Below are 18,472 nucleotides of genomic sequence, written 5' to 3' on the forward strand. Positions count from 1 at the left end.
TTTAATTTATTCAATCCTTATTTTCTATGGTTCAAACGCATTAATTTTTGTGGCTATTGAATTGAACTTTTTTTACCAAAGCTGAGCCAGGATTCCGTACATGCTCTTCTACCTCTAAATACTTCAAAAGTTTTCACTGAGTCTCCGGCTGACATCCACACCCCAAGATTTCCAGAAAGAGAACCCCTTTCTAGAGCTTACTACACACATACACACGGGTTCTAGCTCTGTGATCAGACACCAACAGTGAGCAACTAAAGATTGTTTTTATTAAGCATTTTAAGAAAATACTGTAAAAATTATAATATATTTATTTAAAATCACACAGAAGGACCCAAACAATATACCTTAAGATAATTCTAGGACTACCATACACGCACAAGTGAGACATTTGGGAACCATCGAGTCGTTTTGCTGTAAACTGACCCAAGTCAAGGACAGGAGGAAGCCAGGTCCCCGTTAGAATTACTTTTAAACTATTGCGTGCAAACAAGACAAATCTATACACAGAGAACAAATTCCTTCAGTTTTCCAGGACAGCTGAATTACAGTGATTCCAGCCCAAGGCAGGGAATTTCACCACCACCAGTAACAGCCCTCGCTGGTACAAAAACCCGTCGAGGGCTGCAGAACAGGATTTAATCCTCCGTACGAGCAGCCACCGATAACAGCTCATTCCGAACAAGCATTGCTAGTGACATGGTTCATTAGCTACAACACAAAACTCCCTGTTTCTTTTTCAACATCTCCGCATTTGCTGCTGTTGGCAAAAAAAAAAAAAAAAAAAAAATAAAAAAAAAATTGTTAGTACTGACCGTGGTCTTTCTGGTGCAGTTGTGAAAGCCCGTCCGCACGCCCACGGCATCGCGGCACTTCGTTTCTCAAGTGGACTTGGTTTTGGTTGCCCCCAGTTTCTACTTCAGATCCCTGGCCGCGAGATCTCCCCTAACAACCTTCATTTTTCTAGAAAACCCAACCAGTGAGTGTTACGGCGTCCAGGGTTGTCTCTCGCTTCACTGGTGGTTGTGTGGTCGTCACCAGACGCCGGTTCTCAGTTGCTTTGTCACCGAACCAAGGGGGCTTCGTTGCCGCTCTCTGCAGTAGGTTCTTTACCTGGATGCACCCGCTTTTCATCTCGCTTCACCAGCAACGGAAGCAGTACAAGAGGAGGAAATAACACTGCAAAATGAGCCAAAATTCATTTAAAACTTTGACCCAGTTGAGAAAAATTAGCTTCTGACACTGAAAACTTCTTTTAGAAGAGAAAAATCTAGAGCACTAAAATATACATTAGAAAGAAAAAAAAGAACGGTACTGATGTGGCTGGGTAGCAAAAAGCAAACCAAAACCATGAAGGGGTTTTTATTTTACTGTAAATCCCATTTTTATAGCTATTCCCTGAAAGACATACATTCAAAAGAAAGAAGTTTTTTCTTCAGTAAGATTTCATGTAATACCATGGTAATTCTGGGAGTTTTGTATGCTTCAAAATGTTCTTTCAAGCAGCTCATTTGAATTTTAACAAATGCTGTATATTGAATATTTAATCATCCCTGCTGCACACATCAGTTTAAGAAGCTTTCCCCAGAGTTCCCCCCCCCCCGGTATAATAAATATATGTTATTTCTGAACCAGTTCAGAGCGATGCATCAGAAAACTCTGACAGTATTTCAGTACCAAGATGTAATTTGAAAGTAGATTTATATTTGGCACAGACAAGCAAATAAATCCATCCTGTAATTTTGCAACAGAAACGTGCCTGTCTTCAACATTCATTTTGCAAAACAGCATTCCACTGAAAAGGCAGGCTGGGGGATGAAGTGCGTAAAATAACCTTGCTGTCACAAAAAATGTGTTTTGCAAAGCACAATATGAAATAACGTACGTGCCTGAGCAGGCAGCATCTCAGCGAGGACAGCTGAAAGTCAGAAATGTTCCCAAGAGCCATTCCTGTCGCTGCTGGGGGGAAATCTGGGGAACGAGGCGAAGAAACACTCCCGTGAACAAGGCAGATAATTTCTTTTCATCTATCAGGATTTAATCTCCTCTCAGTTTTCAGGACAAAAGATTAAAGATGTCCTAGTCGGATTATGAAACAAACATCAATGTGAAAAATTAACCTCTTGTTACTAACACGTAAGCTTTTTTTTTTTAAATAGCAAAATTTTCCCAATTCTAATATAAGTACTAAACAAATGGTTAAATATAGACTAGAATTCTAAGAAAGGTCTTTAAAAACCTGTTATATTAACATAGATTAATATAGTGTACTGCCAAGAACATGGGCATTGGCTAACTCTGCAGAACACTGTAGTTACAGTCTGCAATTCTCCCCCCCCAAATTACTGACAAATAACTAATGGTGAGCCCAACCAGACCGAACCGACATTCAACCACCAACATACTCCTGTTTAAGAAAGCTGAAGTGGTAGGAATGGCATTTTTGATAAAAGTTTGGTTTCGTTTTTAAAATAAAGAGTTTAACTTACGACTCGGAACAGAAGAGCAGAAATACACTTTTTCGTACACACACTGGAATCTTGAGATCTTCAAACCCCTAAAACCAAAGCAACAGTAAATAGACCTGAACCAGAAAGCTCAAAGCCGTAAGGGAAAGATTTTGCTTATAGAGTAATTTTTTATATTGATAACGTATCCAAACAAAATTAAAAAAAAAAAACCAAACCAAAACCCCCAAAATATTTTTTAATCACTAAATTATAATAGTGGCCCACTGTCTGAACGGTGATCTCAAGTTAATTGCAAAACTTTAAATGCAACGCGTGCGATATACTTACGTTTTGTGATGTGCAAGTTTTTTCCTGGGATTCTGGTACGTTTGTCCTGACAAGGTGTGTGAGAGAAAGGACTACAACAATGCACGTCATACCCTTTTGTCAAAAACCAAGTCAAGACTCACTCTTTTCTTCTCTTAGCTCCTGAAGGACATGATGGAGGCGGATTAAACGTGCCTCTGTGTCGTGACCGCTCACCATTACCTGTGGGGAATCCCGTAGGACACGTCACATCCGTGTTCCTTGGTGGCTGCAATAACGTCTTAAAGCTAAAGCCATCATCAGATTCGCCATCCATGTCATAATATCCATTTAACACCCAAAAACCAGTTACCGAGCTAAGATGAAGTAAACTTTTTCGCCCATTTTTAATACTCAGTCTTCATATATATAATTAAACAATAGAACATCTGATCAATGTAAGTGAGGACAAGAATTCTATTTTTTTTTTTTCCTTTAATGGGTTGAAAGATGTATTTTAGACATCTAAAAAAATATACTCAAGTGGACCACAGGAATATCGCAATTTCAAACTGTCCTAAAGAACATTATATGAAAGTTTTCACCTGTCAGCAGCAGACACAAAACACCTCCCCCACAAAATACTTCACCGATTTCTCCAGTTCTGTGTACGTAGCACAGCAGTAAAAACAGGTACGAAAATCAATCTCTCAAAAATCTTCTTTGCCTGTCACCTTCTGGTGTCCTTGGAGCGTCACAGCGAAACCAGCCTCACCCGAAGTCTCAGAATTCAGCTCCTGAGCCACGAAAACCCGCCGCAGAAATCGTACCCTGCGCCTTATCCCACCGCTGCCATCCTCAGTCACACCAGAACGCGGCCGCCTGCATCCCGCTCAACGGCTTCAAATGAGCGAAATTTAAAACCCTAATGAACTGAAAGCTCTTTAATTGGACAAGCATAGCATGGATGATAGCTTAATACACCACCATAAAGACTGGCTACACTAACGTACGAGAGAAGAAAAACCCCAGGTGCGATGCTGCTCCCAAAGTACAACAGTCACCGGATTCCCAGGACAGTCAGGTCAGAGCGAAGATGACACATCTTGTTTGTTGCGATATTTAAAAAAACCCAACAAGACCCCCCACAAAAACAAAGCGAGGGGCTTTTGAGCTCTCTGACACTGCCTCTAGTGATCAGATTTGAAGACTTGTGAGGAAAAAAAGCAAAATTAATGGAAAATTCAAGCCCTGAGAACTCATTCCCGTTACTCTTTATACGACAGCCCCAAACCATTGGCCCCAGTAAGTGAAAATCCCACTCCCATCACCGGTTTCTATGCTCTTACCGCTCTAGTCTACTGGGGAGAAAAGTCAGATTTATTTTTTTTTGCACACTCAACCATTCCAGCAGCCCAGCACATAGTGTTGAACTGTTTTAAAGTTTTCAAAGTCAGTCAGTGTTCTCAAAATTCAGATTATTCTTTGCCTGAATAATTACTCTACGGGAGAGCATGATGAAAATGAGACAAAGACACATTAACTACAAATACAAACAGCACGTGTAAATACACAACAGGCTGAAGTATGGAAGTTTGAGAAAAAGAAATTGCATTTAAAAGCACTTTAAAGATGTACATTCTTGTATGTATTACGTGTAAGAAACTAGTAAGAAATCCAGAGAGGTCAAAGACAGATCTACTTTCACAGTACTCAACGTAGGAAACGAAGTCTCTAGCCAGAGCGAACACAGCAAGTGTGTGTGGGGGGAAATCACTTGGTTTTAGACAGCTATTACAATTTACTTCCTTTCTATTGCCAGTCGGAAAAGCCGATACCGCAGCTGTACCTGCAGCTCCCACTCTCTCCTCCTGCCCAAACGCCCAGGAAGCACGATGAGAACCCTGCGGGCGGCCGGAAGGTTGTTTAGCTGAAGTTCTGCTTGCTTTCACACGGCCGAGGGGGAACCACCCCGGCTCCAGTTAATCCTGGTGAAAACCAACCTCAGCCAACAGCTGAGGCCGCAGGTCTAGACATTATTTCTATTTCTCCACAGGAGGTACCCAGACACGGAGCAGTGCTATGCTACTGCAATATCCAATACTGCCTTGCGTTTCAACCGTACGCTCATGTGGCTGTGGGAAGGACAGGTCGGTTTCTAAGCAGTGATTTTTAGAAGTGATGTGAGCAAATAAGATGCTGGCACCATTCTTCCCTGACAGTTAGCAGTGTAAGATCCCCTAACTACTCCTACAACATAATGCTGCTCAGTCACCGAGAGTGAAGCATGACGTCACTAAAGCCACAGTTAGAAATCCTACATATTCAGAATTCGATAAACATAACACAAACCCCAATGCTAACGAAGACATGTAGTCACGGTCCTACAACCACATTTTACCCTGGGCTGACACCAAGAAGTGAACACGGTTAAGCTGACATTTTTGGTCACAGATTATACAAAACCTATTTAAGAAAATGAATTATTCTCCCTCCTACAAAACCCTGCCTGCATCTGCCCACACACATCGACAGTTTTCCTACATTCCTCTGCAGAGTCACCAACAAATCCTGTTACATTCTTTACAAACAAGCTTCTCTTCCTGTTTTTCCACACTACATCAATACACCATATTCCTTGCCAAGGTATTGCAGATTAATGGGTTTTGATAACTAAAACTGAAGACTGTTAGTTTTTCAGAGAATTTAATCTCTTAGAAAATGACTTACTCTATTTTCTCTATTGTTTCTAGGAGGAAATGAAGCCACGTTGCAGCAGGAAAAACAAGGACTTGATCTAGTGCAATGAGATCCAGGAGGACACTGAAGGTGCCATCACCTTCCTGCAGTCCAGTCCTTTCTATGGGCAGCCATAATTCAGCCTGAATGAAATACAGAAAAGTACAAATCACTGGAATCACGGATTTTTTTTTTTTTTAATCTCTACAAACAAGGGCTATCTTCTTTGAAAAATTTATTGTACAGTCACAGAAAATTATTTCTGCATTGGAAAAGTCTACAGTTTTGAGAATGCAAATTTCACTTCCGTGCAACCAATATGGATTCATTATGAAGCTTAAACAACCGGCTTATTTCTAAATTCTAGAGGCAACTTGTCTTTACAGCTCCATAGCAAGCTAACACTGAAGAGCCCAACAAAAGAAATTCTCTTAGTGCTTCCAAAATTCTGTCACTAACTGAATATACAGATCAAAGAAAACCCAGCAGCCAGATTCAAGAGTCTGAAGCCTGATGAAGAAAATCCTTAAGGAGACTGTTACATTACTTTCCAATTTTCTGAAAGCCTTTCGGTCTAATTCTTGCACATCGCAATCAGGGTCACGAGAACTAAGCTCTTGCCATGAAGTTATTACAGCTACTTACAGGTGAAGCTTCCTAAGAGCACAACTAAACATAGAATAGCACATCTTTAATGCATATTAGTTCTTTGAGGGGATGAAGTGTCACAACAACAAAAAAACACATGAAATAAAAAGGAAATCAGTTAATGATTTTTATTAAATTTCAGTGTTTCATAAAATAAATATGGTATATAATATCAAACAGTGAGAAATAAAGCACAAGCATGAAAAGCATGGTAACAAAAGTTACACTCATGACGGTGTTTAATACTTAGCACTTTAGAAACCATAAAGCCTTTTAATTATTTACAAGCAGCGAACTATCTAACATAATTTACAAACTTGCAGCAGCCTAGTCAAGGAGTACTGGAAGGGGAAGAAAATGGAGAGACCGCAATGGAAGACCTTCGCTTTGCTCTATCTAGTTAGCACTTTATGACGTACCCTATCTTCCCCTTATGTACATAACTCTTTGTAACTTCCATTATTCTCAAAGTTTAATAATTACACTGTATTGTATTTTAGAGCTCAGTTCATCTCTAGGATGGTGTAGTGCCTTCTGCACTTAAGAGATACATATTCAAGTAACACTTCAAATAAAAGTAAACATGTGCAAACCAAGGTTATAAGCCTACATGACCCTCGGGTAGTAGTGTCAAACCAGACGTAGCAGGCGCACGTTAATAGATTAAATTAGGTAATAGCTACAGAAACCTACTCGGAAGTCTAGCCGGGGCCAAAAATGAGAAATAGGAATATTAAAAGAATGGAACTGAACTGCAAATATACCCTGTTACCACAGACACAAATTTAATCTGCTGAAACACAAAGACTTTTAAGGTCATAACTCAAGATTTAATATTTCAACATGAAAAGAAATCCAAGCCATTCGACTTATCTGGGCTTTTGAAACAAATGCAAATGTCTCTGTTTAAAAATTGCTTTTAAATGAGAAAAACAAATCAATATATTAATTTATCACCCAAAATAAAAAACATAACACACTCTTCATTTTAGAGCATGCTGCTCATTCAGAATAAAGACAGGACAAAGAAAGTAGAATTACATTTCATGATGTAATAAAAACATTAAAATTTGTGATCATTAAGTGCACCATCGTACAGGAGTAGCGTGCTCAGAGTGGAAATGTTCTATACCTACCAGAATCCATCTTTAAAGCAAAGAAATCTTTAGGACACTACCTGAAACTGAAATCAGTAATAACTGTGCTCCATTCAGCTTGCCTTAAGTTTCAGTCAGGCATATTCCAGCTAGTAGCACCTGTATGCCTCTTCATGATTGTATTCCAGAAATCTTTACATTTGCGAACAATTTGTTTTTAAAAAAGACTGGCTTTTGCAATCCTTGCAATGCTTATCCTAAACAGATACTGCAAGTAAACTCTGTTCTGAGCAGCACAAGTTGGGGCTTTTTTCAGAAATCTGAGAGCTGGACTTACGTTGGCAGTAGATACAGTACAACAGTTTGATGTATTAAACAGTTCCTCAAAAAAGTCTGAAAGGAAGATTTCCCTAAAGACTGTTTAAAAAACCAAACCAAACCCAAAACACTTCACCCAAGGTCTGTTCAATCCGTCTACTGAAGTTCGGACCTTGCCAACTTTAAGAATGACAGGAAAAAGGAGGGAATGAGGCGGAGAGGAAACAGAACTTAATTATTCCCAATTTGTACCGATGAAAAGCTTCAAGTAAAAGGAAATCCACTTGTTAAAGATCTTGCTACATGCACAGTCCCTCATCAGTTGAAAGCCACAGTAGTTAGCATTGGGTGTAACAGCAGATTTATCATTCATAAAAAACACTGGCAATGTTCCTTCATCCTTAACAACTTGTATCCACGGTTTCTGTTTAGAAGCTTCTTAAAAAGTGTTTATGGTTCTGCACATCTCATATCAAACTGGAGGAAAATGGTAAACATGTCTTCTTTCGATGCAATCCCATTCAGCAATCTTCTCCCCAAGAACTCAGTGTCATTTACGAGTCTGACTCTTCTTTGGCACTGCAGGTCGCTTGGCTTGCCACAAGTGGTTATGAATAGTAAGAGCATCCACGCTGACAGACATGGTTTTGGCTGGAATCACGTTAAACTGTTTTCTGTCCGAACTGTACTTATAAAGTTTGTCAATCATTTTCTTGGTGATGCTCTTTGGCCCTGTTCCAGTCAGCTTGTAGATTTCTTCAGTGTCAGGATAGTAGCAATAAAGTGCTCTAAACTGGCAGCCAGCATCACGGAACAAAATGATGTAGTGGTTGGCATCACATTTTTCTAGTTCCTGCATTAAAAATAAACAAACAAAATACATAGGTTGTTCACAGTGAAAATTCCTGTATTGTATCAAGCTTTACGCTTTCAAAGTTTTTCGAAACACTAGATCAGTAACTATGATTTTCAGTCCTTCCATAAACTTACGAGTTGAACTCTGAATACAGGATCGTGTTTTCTGTAAATCCGTGCAGTCACGAAAAGTAAGGGATTCTCAACACAGGCACATTTTAGGAAATGGCATTCACTACAATACGTCAGTGGGATTATGAAGTGAGCATCATAGATAGATTTTATTGTCAGTGCATGAATAATTTGGTATTTTAATGCTTACCTCTAATATTGAATTCTTATGTGGTTCATTCACTTTTCCAGCAAGACAGCAATGAGATATAGCATTGTGAATAATATGTTTGTTTGACTTGCTGCTGGGTTCCTTAAATAATTTTGGACCTAAGGAAAATAAATAAGTAACAATTATTTTCCCTACATTTATGAACATTAAGATTTTCATTCAAAGTGAAAATAAACCCTTAAATGTTTTTCTACAGTAACTTACTTTTAGAGATATTAAACAGAACAAAATACACTTGACAACCTCTCAAAAATAGCAGTGTGTCACATCAAATGTACCACAGCTTTTTATGACCTGCTATTCGTAACAAATGCTCAAACTAAAACAAAACAGTCACCTGTGTATTCTGCCACTGAAGCAATAGAAGATGCTGTTGAAGCATTCTCCCAATCTCTTTCTGTGTTTCTGCTAGGATTTCTGCTCAGTATTGGTAAGGACTCCATAGATTCAACTCTATTGGGGGGAAAAATAATAAAAAAAAGAGAGATATGCCAAGATTTTTTGGGTTTTCCCCCCCTCCAGTCTTAAGTAAATTCACCAGTCACTGGCCCTGAATGGAGGAGGCTACTGTCCCTTTTCCTCCCCCCAAACAGTCAGAATCTCCCTGCTAGACTATCAAAGCAAAATTCTATTATTCCTTCGGGAGAAAAGAAAACAAAATCACAAGTCTGTACAGAACATTGGAGTTGGCAGCCACATAAAACAGAAGATGAATTCACTAATTACTACTGTGCCTCCATGCCAGTGAAGTGAAGCAAACAACACTGAATCCCAACACTATTTCATAACATAGTAATAAAATAAAAAAAAATTAAAATTAAGCATATCTCTTTACCTCTGAGAAGGCGTGCCACCAGAGTGTACACTTTCAGGTTCAGTTGTTGCTGCTGAGGCCAAAGACAGACTGGAACCAGACTGAGCACTGCTCAAATTATCAGCTACAAAATAAAAGAGAAAGCGCGAAACACGTTTTGTTAAAGTGGATTTGCAGACTCGGTGAGAGCAAACAAATCAAAATTCTTACGTGTGGAAGAACACTTTGTCCCTGAATCACTGTAAGATTCTTCACGATGGACCGACTTTGGCCTGGGTTTTTTGGGCTTTGATTTGGGCTTTCCAAGCCCTTGCTCCTCCAAAATTTGCTGCTGTTTTTTCCTTAAATATTCTTGCTTGATGAGTTCTCTTCGAGCCTTCTCCTCTTCTTTCCGTATTCGGTCTTCCTCAGCTTTGCGACTGAAAAGCAAACACAACGTTATATTCAACAGATAAAATTTTTCCTCATTTTCAAGATAAAAAGAAGTATTCTTTTCCACATGTTATTACCGTGCTTCATCTCTTTTTTGTTCAACTTCAGCCTCCAACTGCTGTTTCCGAATCCGAGCCTCCTCTGCTTTGCGCTGCTGTTTTAAAAGGAATGCTGCACGTTTTTTTGCAAGCTCATCTTCTGCTTTCTGTTCATCCTGCAAAATTCATAGGGATAGTGAGTTTTTAAGAATAGAAGAAAATATATTAAGCTGGACATCACAAGATTGCTGAGGATACCAGGAAAATTTTAGGAAAAATATAAGCTATTACTTTTGGAAATCTTTCCATTTTTAGAATTGTTGAGTGTAAATCAGAACTGTATTGAACTTTTTGTTGCTCAAGCAGAATTTAAGAGGCAGTTTTAGTGTTCCCTTAAGTCTGTGAGGAGGGGAGAAAAAAAAAAAGTCTCATCTTACTCTAACTTGTTTTTAAGTACGCCTAACCAGCAGAAAACCTTCTAGAATGCAAATACCATGTAGGCACAAATAACCCCAGCATAATGAGAACCTCTGAGTCAATGTTTATCATCCTATACAAAAGCAGAAGTCAAATTCACTGAGATTGAGACAACCTAGCTCAACTTTCTTGAAACAGAAATTACAAAAAAAGTATGGTCATGTCAGCACATTTGAGGTATTTACAATAATTATTGCTAAGCACAAATGAAGATACTAAACGTTCTGATAAGCAGTTATGAACTTCACTAGAATGAGCAGACACATATTTTTTACTTGCATCTACAGCCACACAACTAAACTCTTCAACAGAGCACATGACTTTTAGGCTGTTAGGCTGCTCAAAATCAGAGAAATTTGGGTGCAAACGACAAAAAAAAAAAAACCAAAAAACCCAAACCCCAACCTGTTCAGACTCTCAGCTCCCTGACAAGTTTTAAAACCTGTTCAAGCAGGCTTTTACTAAATACCCATGTTCCATCAGATTTTTTTTCTTTCAAGGTTCACAGAAAGCTGGGATTTCAAACCAGTAAATTCTTCCCATTGTATTCTGTGTTTCTTTTGAGCTAAGTATTTACAAGACATTTGTATGTTTGTCTGTTTCTCAGATAGAAAAAAAAACAAAGGGAAAGAGAAGAAAAGCAAGATTAATCCTGGTTCCTGGTAAAGACAACAAGAGCCAGGATTTCATACATTAAGTCAAAAGCTTTTTTTCCTCCACAAGCAATTATTTTTCAATGCAGTTTTTTAAAATCCTAATATTGCAACCAGAATATATTACATTCCATCAGAAGACTGAAGAATGAAGAAGGGAAAAAGAGTTCTAAAGCTGGGCAAATATGTAACAATAACTAAATATACAAACGTAACATATTTACCTTGAAGAAGAAACCCACACCGGACTTCTGATCACCTTCACTAATTATATCTGTAGAGCTGTCCTGGTTTTCAAGTTCTCCTTCATCTGGAGCTTTTAAGTCAGACAAGTCTACTTCAATGAGATTAGCCTTGCTTCGCAGTGGCTCATCCACTGGGACATTTTCTTTTCCTGAGCCATCAGAAGAATTCAACCCTGTTTCCTTGAAGCTGTTATTCACCTCTTTGCTCATTTCAGAAATAATATTTGCATCTTTGGAGGTGGAGAGAACAAGTGCCCGTTGGTTACTCTCATCATGAAGTCTATAGGTATCAAAGAAACACTTTTCTTGAGAACCATTTCCATGATCAGGACTATTTTCCAAGCCGATTTCTGTTGGTGTCTTTGACAAGCTGCTGGATGGAAATGGTCTTAAATGTGGTAAGGTTTCTAGACTTTGTGTTGGGGTTTTAACGCGTGTTGAATTTTGTTGTCTGTCTTTAGTGACTTTCAGATCAGCGGGTCTTCCCGATCGAGGACTCCTTCCTTGACCAAATCGAGGTGGTTTACGAAGACTGTTCATTCCAGTTGGAGATAGGGGCTCAACAAAATGAATTGATGGTTTTACCTTTTGGTCCTGAGAGTTACTTCTGGTTCCTGGTGATGGCACTGCTGGAGATTTCATAAGTAGTTCCTGTTGCTGAGAAATCTTTAATATAGCCTGCTGAAGCGTGCTGATTGTTTCATTTAGTTTTTCAATAGAAAGATCACATTCATTTATATCTACTTCAGTAACATTGTCTTCTAGGAGGGCAACAGAAATAATTTTACTTTTTTCCAAATCATGTATAGCAGCAGAGTCTTTCGGTTTATGTTGCTCAGCAAAAGCTAGGCTTTCTTGCATTTTTACTTTTGTTACTTCTGGAGAATCATTAAGCATTTCTTCTCTCTCCTCCTCTTTCAGAAGAAACCCCTCAGATTTGGAACCCAAAGAAACTTCATCTAACTCTTCACCATTGTGCCGAGAATATTCCTTTGTAAAATGTTCTGGTTTAAGCGGTTGCGGAACATCAGGAGATTTCCCTTTTTTAACAACATGCAAGAAAGCAGCCTTACCCAATTTTAGTCGCTGCCTTGCTGATAAGGCTTCCATTTTCTTCTTCTGAGCTTCTATTGCTCTTCGTTTCTCCTCCAACTGCATGTGAAGCTGCACCAATTCAGAAGCTAAAAGATTAACGTTATCTTTATTTTGGCTGTTGGGGCTTTGCTCTCGCTTTTGTTTCCATGTGGTCAGTGGTGCTGGGCAGCTTTCTGATCCATCTGGTGTCGTCTTTTGTGAACTACTTGTGCTGGACTTTGTTTCATAGCTATTAAGTCTCTGAAGCTTTCGTTCTGCGAAATTGGTCATTCGGACACTCCCACTCGTCATTGACACACTGCTAACTTGAGAAATTGTACTCAAACACGGGCTGGAACGTCCACTAGCATCATCCTTATCTTCATGTTCTTTTACCTTCATATCCTCTTGCAATTTTGCAGATTCTTCCTCGCCAATGTATTTAGTGACTATAGGATGGTCATCTATGACTACCAAATCCTGTTCAGCATCTTCTATGTCTAAGAGATCTGAATCAGAATCCTGTCTCACCATAGTCCACGTAGTATCTGGAACATGCGAATTAAGACTTTTCACATAACTTACATTGACTTTACTTGCTATGTCATCATCAGATTTAGCAGCATGAAGAAAAAATCCTCCAGTGGATAGCTCCTGAGGGGAAGGATCTAAACTGCTACTAGCCAAAGGTCTGGAAGCTTCTAACCCTGCCTCCACCAGTGCCACCGAATCTGCAGCACTAGGATCTGCAACTGGAGTGAAATCAGAACTAGAAATTGGAGTAAAAGTCCTATTGAGGTCATGCTCACCATGACTGCTATTTGTTTTCTTGCGGATCAAAGGCAAGTGTCCCTCATTTAATCTCTTTGTTATAAAACTCCTTTGTTTCCCCTCCCCACATTCATCCTCTTTATTGATTATCTGTTTTTCCTTTGCTGGTTTTAGAACTGCAGGCAGTAAGGGCTCCAAGTAAAAACTGTCTGGTTTGCTTTCTGAAGTCTCGCTATTTGTTTTTGGAGACCATGCAGTTGCAACTATGCTGGGCACCCTGGCTGATGCATTCTGCAATTCAAGATCACCGTGGTTTGGCCTTTCTTCGGATCTGATTATCGCAATAAGCTCTTCATCTTCGTCCTCAATTTCAACGTTGTTCAGCAAGCTCTTCCCATTAGTTTTCACTGATGGAGGATGGGGCTGATTTTTTGGAGTTACATTAACAATGTTTGAAGCAAGACTGTCCTTGCTGATTGATCTAGCCAGACTAATGCTATCACCAGACCCAGGGTCCACATCACTACTGGCAGAATGATGAAGAGCAAATGGTGTTGGCTGAGACAGAGGCCTAGAAAAGATAAGAACACTCTACTGACGCTTAAGCACAAAAAGTTACAATTTGTTGAATTAAGGACCACGATATAGACAGTTAAAATTTTTGCTCCATTTGAAAAACATATCCTGTATCAAAAATGATCAGCAATGCTAAATAGTAACTTCAGATACTTAAATTTTCAACAGTGCTTACTGAAAATCAAGTATTTTCAATTGCAAGCCTAAAAATCAGTAATCTCTGAAAATGTACTTTAAAAGAAAACAAAATTAAGTGACTCAGTCCAGTCCTAAGGAAGGGATACCACATTACCACAATGAAATTGTCACAGTATTCTTTCACTAAACAGTATTGTAATACTTAAATGCATCTGTTACCTGGGTTTCCTCTCTGGCCATGCAAGAACTGAACCTCGTGGCTGCCCGTCAACACGGGTCAGAGAATTAGAACGATGCCGATGACCTGAAATAGTTTTTAAATTGTTAACAGTTTAGAAATGGTCTTTAAACTAGCACTTTTACTTTATTTCATAGCAAACAGAATAAATTCTTTCACCAAGAGATGGCAGCAGAAAACAGATTTGCTGAAATATTGACCAAAGACAAACAGACAAAGCCTGAATAAAAAAAGACAACGGAAAGTATGCACATATATGTATCTGACTTCTGGATTTCCAAACACGAAACTGTTCAATTTGTTTTCCCTACGAGCCCCTCAACCTTAAAAAAAAAAACCAGAGAAAAGAAAAGAGGAAAATTAAGTCCTCACTGCACGTTGTTAGAGCAGTTGGAATGTTTGGTTGGTACCTTAGCCGATAAAAGAAAAGAAATTCTGAGCACCTCTGTGTAAGTGTAAAACCTGACTTTTCAGTAATTAAAAAAAAATCCATTTACATAAAAATACGTCAAGTACTAGAGAGAGTTTGTCATTCTGGACAACAATCGTACTTCCTAAGACTTTTGCTAGTCTTATGAACATTTGACAAGTGGCTTTTTCCTTTCTTTTCACAGAATTGACATTATTAGCCTTAATTTCTTGCACTTGAGATTCTGAGAATTAAGCTCATTTGTGTGAGAAAAAAGAAATTAAAAATCCAGCAACTTTCTTAAAAGATCTTTAAAATCTTTTGATGCAAACAAAGATACTTTACCCAAACTAAGCATGCTTACCACTGGCTGACTGCAGTTAAATTCGGTTTTAGATCATTCACATACATGAACTTAGATTTTTATTCATTACTGTATTGACATTGAAGGTGATTGCCTGTTGAAATGCAAATTCAAGGTAGACTTACCAGGGCTGTCTTCTCCCTGTAAAGATTTTTGTTGCTTTTGTCTCAAAGGGAGCAGTGGATGGGAAGGGCTAAAGGCAGGACTTCCTCCTTTGCTGCTAATTCAGAAAAGTAAAAATTCGTTACCACAAGAATTTTTTTTCTATCATGAGAGAAATTATATAGTTGTGAAGTTACATTGGTAATAGTTACCCCCATCCTCTTTAAATAACAATAATACATCATTAAAATTAATGTTAAAGAAGTTACTTAAAGAGAAGAAAAGGTTTTCACATGTAACAATACAAAAGTAAACCTACTACCTGAAATCAAACTGTTTTAAGTTTCTAAATACAGCAGATTTTAAATGTAGCTTATGTACATAGTACATTAGAGACAAAGAAAAGGCTGAAATAACTTATTGGTTGCCAATAAACTTAGATCAGCTGAAAAACCTTGTCATTAACCTTTGTGTACATTACATCTATTTAAGTTTGTTTTCATATCACCATTTATAGAATACAGCTAGTAAAGACGAGCTGCTTGAGCAGTTTTCACATTTTTTTCGAAACAGAAGTTAGACTAACTACTTCTATAATGCAATGGTGACATTTACTGGTAGGGCTTATTGTCATTTGCCAAACAGAGATCAAACGTAACAGCGCAAAGTAATTCTCTGAATGTGAGAATTGAGAATATTTTAGAGACCGACTGCACACAACTCAAATTCACTCTGTAAGCAAAATCAGAACATTTAGCAGCAGAAGTTCCTAGGTTATCTGAACGGAAGCATAAATTGAAGATTAGTCTGAACAACATGAAAACAGACTTACAGATAGTCAGGCTCCTCAGGGTGCAGGTAGTATCGATTGCAAGCTTCAGGGCCCGTCTGAGCCGAGGGCTGCAAGTCTGCTGGACTTGTACTAGCAGGGCTAGCCATGAAACTTCGCTTAGTTGCGTTGGAAATAGGAACAGGCGGACGACTGCTCTTCTGCTGCAACACTGTTTTAACTGTGCATACATTTATAGCATTAACACAACTTATACTTGCCATTAAAATAACAAAACAGAACAGGGAGTGTTCAGATTGCAGTACGTTAGAATGAAAACTTTACAACACAATGCTAAAATGGAACTGTCAGTACCAGTGTTTATTTAAAATATGTATCTTATTGTGACCTTAATGGAAAGAAAGTTACAAGCAAATAATTAGTTTTAGGGGGAAAAAATTACCTATCCATCTCATTCAAAAAATTAGAACTCAAGTGGATCTAGTGGATCTAGGACTAAATTTCCTTCCATTTTTACTGCTTTCAAAAGATCCCCAGCAAGTAGAAAGTTTGGGTAGAAACAAAACTCCAAATGAAACACCACTGTGCAACAGTTTCATGGTAATCTAAGTAGTTTTTAAAAACATCCTAACATTTATCAAGAGTAAAAGACTTACCATCTTTTATTTCCTGAATATCTCTTGGTTGTACAAAGTCTGGTTTGACATTCTCAAACCACCAGAAAAGTTCCGCAATGAATACCATGACGTTAGGCTAAAATAAAGAAAAAACACACCTCACAATAATAAACCACTTATGATTTACCTCATTTTATTTAAAAAATATATCCTTCATTATGTTTCCTACCTTTAAAACCAAAGGAGCATATAACATGTCCTCCAATGTGAGGTAAAAGCATTTGTTTAGATATTCATTTGAGAACTCTCTTAAAAGTTGAATATTATAGAGGCTGTCTGCAATTGATGTTACTTCCTTCAAACAAATATCTAGAAAGGCGAGAAAGATGAGTAAGTTGCGAAACCATTCCCACGTATTGACCTTCCACCCACAACTAACAGAAACACTGCATAAAGGAACTTCACAGACTGCTTATACACCATCATTTAAATATTTATTTGTTACCAGTGACATTTCTCTACCTGTTAAATAGCAGAGGGATAGGAAAAGCAGGAAGAAAACCACAGATAAAACAGTATCAATTTTGCATTCATTATAGAACTGGATTCTGTCTATCACAGCAACAGAAAAGGTAAGCAGGCTACAAAGAACACATGTAATGACAAAATACAGAAGTAATTAAAACCAGACATCTTGATTTGCAAATAATAAAATGTTACTCCTAGGATTCACAGTTGTGGTTCCTTCTGAAAACATTCAGGAGCTCCGCAAGGTACAACATATCTGAGAATTTAGAAACCATTACAAAATGTTGGCTTGTAGAAGTTAAATGCAACAAGGACATTGAATTATTAAGAAAAAGATTTTCTGGGAAAGGGAACTCATGTTTGATATGCTGAAGAGTGACAATTGCTGAAGACTGGGAGAAACCATTTTAAAATTTAGATTTTAAAATGTCAAATTACATCCTCCTACAGAAGAACATGAGAATTATCAGTTAACAGTAATGGACATGTATTCCTTTTTTATGGTCTATTGAAACGAAGCTCAGTTATTTGAGCAAAGAAAGCTCTATCTATAATATTGTAGCTCATAGTATATTTAGAAGGCTCTACTCTAAGTAAAAAAACCCAAAATCAAAGAGAGGTTACTTTTTAAATCCACTGATTTCATGCAGATTCCATATGTGACCTGATTCTAACTTGCTGTAGTCTGCCACCTGTTAGCTGTGTCACATTTTTATAATGTATTTCTAGGTCAACTTTCAAAGATTGAAGAATTTTTGTAAATTTTTTTTTTTTTAGAAACCTTTATTACATACCATCTAGTTTCATTTGCTCTGGACAATAATAGTGTATCACAGCTAGAAGAGCAGCACCATCGCTACCATCCTTCATCAAATCTTCAAGCAAAGGAAAGTAAGGTAATTGTCTGCTTGAAAGATGGTCTCTTCGGTAACGCACCTAACAAAAGAAAACAAGTGTTCGTATGATGCTAACAAAAAGGAAAAAAAAAAGAAAAAAAAAAGGAATTTTTGTTAAGCACTGAAAACTCTTTACGGTGGATCCTTCAGAGCATTCTGCTCTAAGTCAAAACCAATTTACAAGGTTATACTTTTCTCTCAATGCAAGCCAATTCTGAAGAATACGGTGCTTCCCTTTTAATCACTCTCCTTGTATCGGGAAGCAATCCGTGCTGCTGAATTCCTAACTTCATTCACACGCTTTAACTTATTACAAGCAATTTAAGTCAAAATCCTTCCACACATATGCACGAATGCAGCAGATCCAAAGAAAGAGACACAGATAACTACATGAAAACACTTAAAGCTTGGGAAAATAAAACAAAACCAAAACACAGCAAAAAATAATTCAGATGAGCTAGCGATTTCTGATACGTTACCTACATCCACAGACTTGCCATCATGTCCACAGACAGCAAGTTCTCTCACAGAGATTCAGGACATCGTATGTCTGG

General features: G+C 38.1%; 1 protein-coding gene across 5 annotated transcripts in view; it reads right to left on the bottom strand.

Moving 5' to 3' along the window:
* Positions 1 to 6,954: 6,954 nt before the first annotated feature.
* CAMSAP1 (calmodulin regulated spectrin associated protein 1) overlaps positions 6,955 to 18,472 on the bottom strand; it is a 35,941-nt gene continuing 24,423 nt past the window's right edge. For all 5 annotated transcript variants that reach the window (XM_054848835.1, XM_054848836.1, XM_054848833.1 and 2 more), the window contains 13 exons: positions 17,817 to 17,958; positions 16,724 to 16,863; positions 16,534 to 16,630; positions 15,920 to 16,097; positions 15,111 to 15,205; positions 14,194 to 14,278; positions 11,395 to 13,831; positions 10,080 to 10,216; positions 9,781 to 9,989; positions 9,592 to 9,694; positions 9,094 to 9,209; positions 8,736 to 8,854; positions 6,955 to 8,411 (listed from right to left, as the gene is read on the bottom strand). In XM_054848835.1, the coding sequence (XP_054704810.1) occupies positions 8,109 to 8,411; positions 8,736 to 8,854; positions 9,094 to 9,209; positions 9,592 to 9,694; positions 9,781 to 9,989; positions 10,080 to 10,216; positions 11,395 to 13,831; positions 14,194 to 14,278; positions 15,111 to 15,205; positions 15,920 to 16,097; positions 16,534 to 16,630; positions 16,724 to 16,863; positions 17,817 to 17,958 (4,161 nt within the window). In that variant the 3' untranslated portion in view covers positions 6,955 to 8,108. The remainder of the gene's footprint in view (positions 8,412 to 8,735; positions 8,855 to 9,093; positions 9,210 to 9,591; positions 9,695 to 9,780; positions 9,990 to 10,079; positions 10,217 to 11,394; positions 13,832 to 14,193; positions 14,279 to 15,110; positions 15,206 to 15,919; positions 16,098 to 16,533; positions 16,631 to 16,723; positions 16,864 to 17,816; positions 17,959 to 18,472) is intronic.

The sequence above is a fragment of the Grus americana genome, chromosome 20 (genome assembly GCF_028858705.1).
Source record: "Grus americana isolate bGruAme1 chromosome 20, bGruAme1.mat, whole genome shotgun sequence".
NCBI lineage: Eukaryota > Metazoa > Chordata > Aves > Gruiformes > Gruidae > Grus > Grus americana.